The 10,338-nt window shown below is 47.1% G+C and overlaps 1 protein-coding gene across 1 annotated transcript; it reads right to left on the bottom strand.

The window, feature by feature from the left end:
- Nucleotides 1-1,367: 1,367 nt before the first annotated feature.
- On the bottom strand, nucleotides 1,368-9,638 carry traf3 (TNF receptor-associated factor 3). Its single transcript, XM_086050012.1, has 14 exons — nucleotides 9,343-9,638; nucleotides 7,586-7,742; nucleotides 7,279-7,447; nucleotides 6,562-6,613; nucleotides 6,376-6,480; nucleotides 6,098-6,262; nucleotides 5,930-6,010; nucleotides 4,992-5,066; nucleotides 4,816-4,908; nucleotides 4,603-4,743; nucleotides 4,133-4,304; nucleotides 3,699-4,042; nucleotides 2,871-3,062; nucleotides 1,368-1,888 (listed from the first exon to the last, which is right to left on the bottom strand). Exons 2-14 carry the CDS (start codon nucleotides 7,737-7,739, stop codon nucleotides 1,853-1,855), a joined length of 1,779 nt encoding a protein of 592 aa, XP_085906138.1. The 5' UTR covers nucleotides 7,740-7,742; nucleotides 9,343-9,638; the 3' UTR covers nucleotides 1,368-1,852.
- Between the last annotated feature and the right edge of the window lie 700 nt (nucleotides 9,639-10,338).

The raw sequence follows: 10,338 nt of genomic DNA, 5'->3' as shown, positions 1-10,338 counted from the left end.
GTGTGTGTGCGTGCGCTGAGAGAGGGAGCGCAGTGCGCAATTGCGCATGTGCGAAGCTGAGAGGGAACAATGATTCGAACTTGTAATGTTATGAGTTTATTTTAGGAGGATCTGTTTTCAATTGCCTTACATGGATAAAAGTTCAATCCAAATTGTACTTTCATTTCCACGTTTTGTTGTATTCTAAGTCCACAATTTCAATTCAGTTTTTCCAAAATTTGAATTCCATGTGCCTATCTGACTTTTAACTCCTCGTTTTGTTTTCACAAATTGACTTCACCTCCGATTATAATTCCATGTTTTCTTCATGACTTTAATTCCATGTCTCCATCTGTCTTCAATAAGTGACGGAATTAAACATTCAAATCGTGACAGGGGACTGGAATTCATGTCTATTGTATGCTTCCATAATTTGAATTCTGACTCCCCTCCCCCATCTTTTAACTTGAATTCCACGATGTTGATGACAATTTATCATAAGTTCAATCAATTGCAAGTCTTCATAACTTTCATGGCTGCGTCCATATAATTTGAAATCCACATTAGGACTATTTTAATTCCATGCGATGTTTGTATGATGTTTGATTCCATGTTTCAATAAGTTTTCATTGCGTGCGTGATTTCAATTCTAATCTTCAATTCCCTGGATGGTTTTACTTAAAGCAGAAGTCAACCCAAACATTTTTTTCAAGAATATGTTCCCAGCAGGCCCACTAGTTCTGATTAATTTTGCGTTTGTGGAATATAAATGAAGCAGCAAAATGCACTCGTTTTTAGCCATCTCTGTTTTTAGCCATTTTGTTTTCTGTCGACTGAAAATGACATCACAACTGCTCACAACGACCAATCACGGCTGACCTGTTCTTTGAATCTGAGACGTGATTGGTCGTTGTGATGTCATTTTTAGTCGACAGAAAACAAAATGGCCGCCGCCAGAGATGGCAAAAAAACGGAGTGGATTAACACTTATTTCACAAACGCAATATTTATCAGAACGCCCTGTTTCAAATAGTGGGCCTGCTGGGAACATATTCTTGAAAAAAATATGTTTGGCTTGACTTCCGCTTTAAATTGCAATGAAAGAAAAAAACAAAAACATCTTTAATACCACGTTTACGTATCATTTCAAAGCCATGCTCCAACTATTTTTGATTCAATGTTTCCACAACTTTTAATTCCACATTTCAGATTGTTTCCATATGACTTGAATTCCATAATCGACATGACTTCAATTCCACGCTTCCTGAACTGCTTCTTCCAAATACTGCAGTCGACTTCAATGAGGTAGGCTGAACAATGTCAAATGAACGTTATTGTTTTACCAAAGCTGGAATTGCACTCAAGTACAAAAAGAGGGAAAAAAGGAATGCTTGGAAGGGGACTTCCTTTATTCCCGCCGACCACGGCAACGAAAACAACACTCGCAAGTCTTTCCTTTTATTTTGGAGCTGCGGCGTGAAAAATCCTATGGAGGAAGTCAGTGGGGGTGGGGGGGATTAGGGGGCGGGGGGGGGGGGGACACCGCCGACCGTCCACACGTCCGACATCCGCGGGGGTGGCGGCGGCGCAAGTGAAGAACGCTTTCCACGTCAACACGCAACTTTCCTGGGCTCCTGGCGGGGATTTCCCAGCATGCCTTGCCAAACAGGAAGTCAAGCTTGATGCACGGCATCAATAATCGCCGGCAAGCACGGCGGTCTGCCCAGAGTCATCGCCGTGGTTACGCGGCGTGCGCAAACATGCGGCCAATCAGAAGAAGGAGAAGACACGCCCTCCCGTCATCGGTCGCCTGGACCGGGCTCCTCCCCCCCGTCGTCGCCAGGCAGGCGTGGCCAAGTCGCACGGCACACGGTCATGGATCAGGAAGGTCAGAGGTATCCACGGTAACCTAACGACACAATATCATGACACTAGTGTATCTATACAGTGGATATCAAAAGTCTGCACGCCCCCCGTTTGAGTGCCAGTTCTCGGTGGTATTTAATTGAAGAAAAAAAATAAGGTGAGACCAAGGTAAATCATTTCATTTTTTTCTTGACCATTAGTGTGACATGTAACCTTTCCAACTCAAAACTCAAAAATAATCATTTATTAAATAATTTACTGAGTGGGGAAGTAAAAATGAATGAGTTGAGAATGAAGCAATCACATTCAAATTCACATTAGTCAGCAAAAAATCTGCCACTCTTTGAAGTGCCTCTGATTCACCCCAAATCAAGTTCAGATGGTCTAGTAGGCTTTCCCTGATGTTTTTTTTTCTCCTTACGATTTGAAGGCTGAAGATTTTGTGCTAAAACTGCCTGCTATTTTGAACTGTTCATAATTCCTTCTTCCTTGTCTAAGGCCCCATTACACAAAATCTCTGGTGTTCTGGTCCACTGAAACCAAGACTCTTTTTCCAAAAGGTATGTTTGGTGCAAATACAACGCTCCTCATTATTTATAAAAATGTTAGGAAAAGTCTACTCGAACATCTGAACTTTTTATCAGAGGCAAATTAGGGGTGGCACCTGTGTGCCGACTCCCATTTAATGTGAATTTAAATAACTCTGAACACGGCCCTGTTGTAAGAGGGTGTGCAAACTTGTGCAACCACATCATCAGCCCTTTAGGGTTACTTCCAACTCCATTTTTTTCCCCATTTGAGTTGAACAGGTTCTAGGTCACGATGGTGGCAAACATTTGGGAGTTACCTTTGTCTCATATTTTTTTTTTTATACCACAAAAAAAAAAAAGGCATTTCAACAGGGGTGTGTAGACTTTTTCTAGCCACTGCATATGTGCGTAAGGATGCATCGTTTATGTCTGGCGTTTTTTCTTGAAAGGTTTGTAGAATCATTTGCAGAGTGAAGTTGGCGGGGCTGAGGGCACCTTAATGAAGATGGTGTCGTCCTTGGTGTAGCTGGCCGACTCCAGGACGCTCTGGGAGACGAAGAGCGGGCACCCGGAGGCGATGTTCATATCGGCGGCGGGGCGGCGGAAGCTGCTGCTGTTGGGGTCCGGCTTGAAGGCGTCAACCAGGTGCTTGCGCGCCGGACCCTGGTCCATCAGCATCAGGGTCACCTGACACACACGCAGGCGACATCACGGGTTGCTCAGCAGTTGTTCCATGCTAACTGTTAGCATGTTTCGCGCCAAGCGGATGTTGTGAAGACAAAAAGCGATGTGCCGGTTTTCAATACACAAGCTGTTATTCTTTTTCTTTTAGGTTTAGTTTGACAGTAAACTTCAGCTGCGAGTGCCAAGCTGAGTTGGCCACGCAGCACGCTTTTCACCAAATAGAGGGAGGAGGGGAAAAAAATAATAATAATAAATCAACAGGTTGTATTTTGAAAGTCGCAAAATGTCGGGTCACTCGGCGCCACCTTAAATCCATTGTCAGGATTGTTTCATGAATGAAGTTATTTTAAAAAAAATATGATGAGACAAAATTCTGGCCCCGAAGCTTCGCCGGCACCATGTTACGCCACTCACTCACTCACACACGCGTTTCTGGCAGACGTGAAACCTACGGGAGGGCTCCAAATACAACTCGATGACAATTTCACAGTCTGTCAGCACCCTCTACTGGTGGAAAGTTGCTACTGCGGCCAAGCAAGGAAATCTCTCAGTCAATTGACGGAATGCTCAACAAGGATAACGGCTTTGAAAAGGACGCAACGGCGACAGCCCGATGGGACGCCCGTGGGCCGGCAGTACCTTCTGCTTGAACGGCCACGGGAGGAGCGCGTCGTACTCGCCGCGCATGACGACAAAGAAGAGCGACAGGTGCGTGCCCTTGCCCATGCCGTCGCCGTTCAGGTAGACGCGGGCGCACATCTTGTAGCCGAAGTAGCCCGTGTAGAAGGGCTGCGAGTAGAGCGACAGCGTCTTGGCCGCCACCGCTTCCTGTTTCCGCCGCTTGTAGTCGCGGATCTTCCAGATCAGCGTGCCGTTGTAGCTGGCCGTCTCCAGCACCTGGAAGCGCAGGTCCATGTCGGCCAGACGGATGTCGTGGACGCTCAGCACGTCGCCCTGACGGCTCTGCTGCGTCTCCAGCGAGGCTGCGGGCAAAACAAAGAAGGCGCGCGGCCGGTCAGACGCTTTTGGCCGCCGAGCGCTGGTTTTTTTTTTTTTTTAAAGTCGGCGCCGACCCAGGGTGACGCTTGCCGCCGCCGAGCGTCCTCCCTGCTCCAGCGCGGCCAGCCTGCCGCGGACGGCGTCCAGCGAGGCGCGGACCTTGTCCAGCTCGTCCCGCAGCGACGCCAGAGAGCGCAGCTCCAGCTCCACCTCCAGCAACTTCTCCGAGTGGGCGCTCATCACCTTCTGCGGAAAAGGCAAACGCGACTCTTACTCGCTCATTTTTAGGCAAGAGAGCCCGTTTCAATAGAATAAAATACAAATGTCTTTTTGTTGTTGTTGTTGTTTGCTGCAAACTCTTTGTTGCTGGGTTAGCATGGTGGATTTTTTTTTTTTAATACATGCATTGAGAAAAATATGATCCAAAAATGAAATATATGAAGTGCACGTCGTTGGCATGTATGCACGTATTTTTTTTTTCCATTTTTGCCATAACAGCAGCTCGACAGTACCAGAGTGTGTGCGTGCGCGTGTGCGTGCCGACCTGCATGGAGGCCACCTTCTGCTCCATGTGCCTGTGCTTGTCCCTCATCTCGCCGTTGTGCTTTTCAGCCTCGCAAAGACGAGAACTCACGAGAGGGATGGCTTTGCACTTGTCCAACAACTCGCCCTTCACCTCCTCCACCTACACACGCGCGCGCGCAAAGCCATGAGGGTTCCTCTGCGATGATGACGGTGATGAAGATGAAGATGCTACCTTGCTTTCCAAGGAGACGTTCTTGAGCATCATCATCCTCAGGTGCTCGGCGGCACACGCGGCCTCGTGTTGTCGGACCTCCTGGCTCAGCGCCTGCGCGCGCACGCACACACACACACGATGTTGATTGACAGCAGTCGGGCCGGCCTGACAAAACGAGGTGGAGGCGGAGTTACCTTGTAGCTGCAACCGTAGCGCTGGAAGGGGCAGCTGACCTGAGCTTTGGGACACTCGTGCTGGTGAGTGGCCAGCTGCAAGAAAAACACACAAGAAGCTCTGCTAGCTTAACTAGCTAACACACAATGCTAAATGCCATTGACCGGCTGACCAAACTAGCGTCTAGAATTACACTAATTTCAACCTTTCAAAGAAGGGAGTCAACGCAAACATTCTTTTTTTCCATAATATGTCCTATACAGGCCCACTAGTTGAAATACGGCATTCTGACGAATATTGCGACTGTGGAATCTGAGTTAAGCAGCACAATCCAACCGTTTTAAGCTAGCTCAGGGGGCGGCCATTTTGCCACTTCTGCCGTCGCCATTTTGACGTCAGAGCTGCTCAGGTATCGACCAATCACGACTCAGCTTCAGAAAACAGGTGAGTTGTGATTGGTAGTTGCCTGGGCAACCGCGAAGTCATTTTCAGTCGGCAGAAGTGACGAAATGGCCGACCCCTGAGATGGCGACAGTCGGGTGCATTTTGCTGCTTAACTCATATTTCATATGAATCAGAATGCCTTGTTTTAACTGTAAAGAACATATTCTTGGGGGGGAAAAAAGAACGTTTGGGTTGACTTGCCCTTTGAAGCAATTCAATTTGGACATACAGTAAGTGATAGCGACACATGCGGTGACTCGCCATAACGTCGATGTGGAATTTGTCCGGAGGTATTATACTGCCCCTGGTGGCCAAGCTGCGCACAGCAGACCAAGAAACAAAATGCCCATTGATGAGACTAAACTGTTGAATAATATTTTGAGCGTCTGTTTTTTTTTAAATTTTTTTTTATAAAGCACAATTTGGTAGAGCGCTGATTAAAAACACGTTTGTTTTTTGGGAGACGCGAGAAGGGAGTGACCGCCAAGCGAGCCCCGCCGAGGACTTTTGTTACCTCGCTCCGTGGCAGCGACGAGAAGGAGCAAAGGTTGGGACACGACACCGGGAAGGCCGGACACACCGTCTCCTTGTGTTTCTAACGCACAAAGACACACACACACAAAGGCCGCCTTGAGCAAAACGGCCCTCACGCCGCGCGGCCGGCGCCAGTCTCGGCGCTTACCTGCAGATCGGCGAGCGCCATCTTGGCCAGGCAAAAGTCGCAGGTGCTCTCTCGGTGTTTGCACTTCCAGCTCAGGTGCTCGGGGATGTCCTTCCTCATCATCCTCTCCTTGCACTTGCCCAGCGGGCACGGCACCTCGAAGAAGGGGCACACGTTGGCGTGCTCCTGCGAGGGGCGACAAGGTCGGTGAGCCGGCGGGCGGGTAAAGGGCTGGGGTCGGGGGGGGGGGGGGGGGATGTTGTTGGGGGACGGACGGCGGCGGTCGTCGATGGGCTCACGGGCATCTGCTGCAGGCTCATCTGCTCCTGGCAGCCTTTGGCTTCGGCCCGGCAGTGCACCTTCAGCGCCAGGATTTCCCGATGGCAGCAGACGTCGCGGAAGATCTGGCGCAAAAAGCGGCCGCGGCCATCGGCGTTGATTAGTCAGCGATCGGGCGCCGCTCATTCGTGCGTCGACGCGCTCACCTTGTTGCTGAATAGCGGCTCCATGTCGGCCGGACACACCGGGTTGGGACGGCTGCAACGTGCGCACACACACACACAGACAGACATTTAAAGCAACCCTGTGTCGTACGTCAGTTTTTGTTGATTTTGGCGGCGCCGTGTGGACAAAAGCGGTAGTGTTTTGACAAAAGTCAACCACATTGCATATATGTCCCAGCGCGTAGTGTCGTGAAATCCTGAGCCGTCCTGATAGCGAAAGGAGGAAGTCCTTTCAAAGCAAAAGGTAAGTGAAATGTTAACATTTCTGTCATTTTGCAATTTCGGGCAACTTCATTGACTGGAGAAAAAGTATTTGGAGCCATTGTTTTAAGTTTTCATTGAACTTTTTCAGACATGCTGACAACCCAGGGTGCCTCCTGAAATTTTGGTTACAATTTTATAACAAAGATTTATATTGGCAAACACTTATAATAATAATAATAATAATAATAAATAGACATGACGTTTCGACAAAGTGAAGAGTTAAAAATTTTTTTTTTTTTAGATTTTGAGGACAATATTTTTCTTTTACTGAAAATGAACATCGGCTCCAAATATCGGTTAGCGGCCTCCTTGACTACTAATAATCGTTATTGATATCGGCCCTGAGAAAAAAACGCCCCAAAAAACGTATCGGTCTATCTCTAATGTTAATTCCAGTTGCTCGTGTGTGCACGCGCGCGCGCGCACGCGTATCACCTGAGTATGTGCGCGATGCAGGTCTGACAGAAGCGATGTCCGCACTCGGTCTGCCTGGGCTGACACAGGACCAGCCGGCAGGACTCGCACAGATATTTCTCCTCGGGGACGTCCACAAAGTGATCCGTGAAGCCGCCATCCGCCGGCAGGAAGCCCGCCGCCGCCACGCCTGAACGCAACGCACGCACACACACGCGCATCAGACCAAGAGCCAACATCATACACGCACAACATCATCAAAACGTCGCCATAAACACACGTGAGTATCACAACGATGGCGTAGGGACGCGATGACATCATAGCTCACCTTGCGAAGAGTCGCTCGGAGGCCATGGATTGGCCGGCCGGTTGGGAGGCGGGGTGATGGGAGGGGCCGCGGACAGGGGCAGAATGAGGGAGGGCGCCGCCTGCTGGAGGGGAACCTGCACCTCCCTCCCGTCAACACTGCGTCCGGCTGACATGACCTGGGCGCGCGCGGGCACACGGACGCGCACACACACACACACGCGCACGCAGGCACGCACGCACACACACACACACGAGTCATTCATAAAGGTTAACAATATGGACCATATTAGCCCTTTTCAAAATAACGACAATCGGTTAGTTTTACCGATTAAATGCTTCTTTGTAACTCAAATTAAACATGAAAATAATGTTGCCTTGAAAATAGATAAGAAATATAAATAAATACATAAAATATCTGAATCAGTACTAAACCTGCCTTTGTTTGATCGAACTCTCGAAACATTTTCCACAAAAAAATAATACTGAGCTTCTTTCGCAGGCATTTCGACTTTAATTATGCGGAACAAAACCCTCAACAAGAGCAACATTCCGAGCCGCTATAACAGTTTGACTTTTTTTCCCCATCAAGCATCTGAGCTTTGATGAGACACTTGAGCTGAAATGTGCCACGTGTACCATTTTATTACTTACTACTTATTGGAAATAAATAAATGATCAAACGCAGCCCCTGTAATGCGCTTGTGGAGCCTGGTTGAGAAACACTGCGCTAAGGGACCAAAAAAGAAGCTATCTTATCTAGGACTGTCACTCTCAAATATTTTTTGAAATTGATTATTTCATCCATTCATCTGATAAAATTGTATTTGGCATTAAAGTACATGACAAAAGCATTCCCTTGTCCCCCGATTACTGTTTATTAACCAATTCTTATTTGGTGTGGTTTGGTGATAAAAAAAAATAAGATAAATAAATAATTGCTCAGTATCACACGAGAGGGATTGTTGTTGTACTCGCTAACTTTTCTGAACTTGATTCAGTTACTGGTTCCATCATTGTTTTTCAGAGTTAAAGCAAATGTTTGTAAATGTCTTTTCTTGATTAAGCACAACTAGCATGCTTTCATGAAGGATGACAGAAACTAAAATAATTACTGCTGAGAGGCTGAAATCAGACGATTTGGAACAATGGCTCGAAACGATTATTGAAATAGCTGTCGATTCATTTGATAATTGATTAACTGATGACATTTCTCACTTCATCCTTTATATAAATATATATTTTACATAACCAATTAATCGGCCGATTGATTGGTTATTGGATTTTCTTTTTCCAAATATCGTAATTGACATTGGCCACTGGGTGAGCACAGTAGTTTAACGTTTAAGATTTAATTGCGTACCTGTAAATATGCGAAACGTGGCACTAGCAGTGGAAAACATGTTAAAATAGCGCAGTCGTTCCACTGTTTTATTGTATTACTAGTGGGGACAATGAGTGTACTAGCATATGGATCTTAAGAAGGAAATAGAAGACATGGACTAAACGATGTTCTTTCGTGCCATAGTGAGTCTAGATTTCGCTTTAGCTCTGAGTTCGATTGATCACGTCTTAAGGGGCTTCTGTTTACTGGCTGCTGCTCATGCTAACGCGGTTAGCATGTGTAGCTTCTCTTCTCCCAATTCAAGCTCCTCGAACGTAGGAAACGCTTGACGCGCACAGTTATCAAGTTCATGACGTGCTTAACATCCGCGTCACATTCAAACAAGAGACAACCGAAAGCTAACCAAGCTTCGAGCCGCCTGCGTGCCGACTCACATGAATCAGCTCAGCCGCTCCTCGGCGCCTCTCTGCGGGACTCGAACCGCCGACCTGCCGCTCGCCTCCTCATGGTCCTCATCCAAGGGTTCCTCTGCTCTCCTCGCCGCTCCTCTTCTCTGCTGGGCCGGGGGTAACTGGGAACGGTACGGAGCTCCAGCAGCGGCGTCGGGGGCACTGCGGCGAGGTACGGTGCTCGGGTCACCAGTGGAAACCCCCTCCGCCGCTTCCGCCCAGGAAATCCCCGCCGCCACCGCTGCCTCCAGGGGGCGCCGTTCGCCCTTCCTTCGCTCGCGCTCGCCCTCTTTTCTCTCCGCGTCTTTTCATTTGAATCTTTTTTCATAAAAAATCTACCTGTAATTTAACGTATGAAAAAAAGTGTTTCAGTTATTTTGTTCATTTAGTTCCGTGAGAGTATTTTTTAAAAATAAACATTTTCTATCCATAGCGATCGCCTGAAGGTGATGTCATCAGGAGAAGTTGTGATTGGCTGCCATTGTCATCACTGAGCAAGCTACTTATCAGGTTCATTTAATAAAACCACGGCACGGCCTTTTGGTGTATAACTGAGTTTTTTTTTTTTTTTTTGCAAATAGGTATCCCATCACTCATGAGCACCGTCATAAACTAACCATCTGTGACATGCATAATATATTGATAGCACCACGGCAAGACCTATTCGCGTTTGCTATCCAGGTAACCTTAGCAACAGATAACATGACATCACCGGGAGACATACTGATTGGCTGCAATTTTTACTACGCAAGCTGCGTTGTATTGATTAATTTAAACTACAGCAGGTCCTTTTATTTTAAAAATATTTAGAAACTAGCATGGCAACAGTAACATGGCATTAGCAGCCATTGGCTGCAAACAATTAGTACAGATGCTTTTCAGCTTTAATTAAAATACAGCCGGTTTAAGTTTATAAAATTAATTTTGCAAACCAGGTAACCATGGTAACAATAGATATGATGCTAGTAGAAAACATTCTGA

This window comes from Filicampus tigris, chromosome 13 (assembly GCF_054856515.1).
Source record: "Filicampus tigris isolate MCC_2025a chromosome 13, RoL_Ftig_1.0, whole genome shotgun sequence".
In the NCBI taxonomy this organism is placed as follows: domain Eukaryota; kingdom Metazoa; phylum Chordata; class Actinopteri; order Syngnathiformes; family Syngnathidae; genus Filicampus; species Filicampus tigris.
Note: the sequence above shows the minus strand (reverse complement) of the source record. Positions and strands in the feature narration are given on the sequence as shown.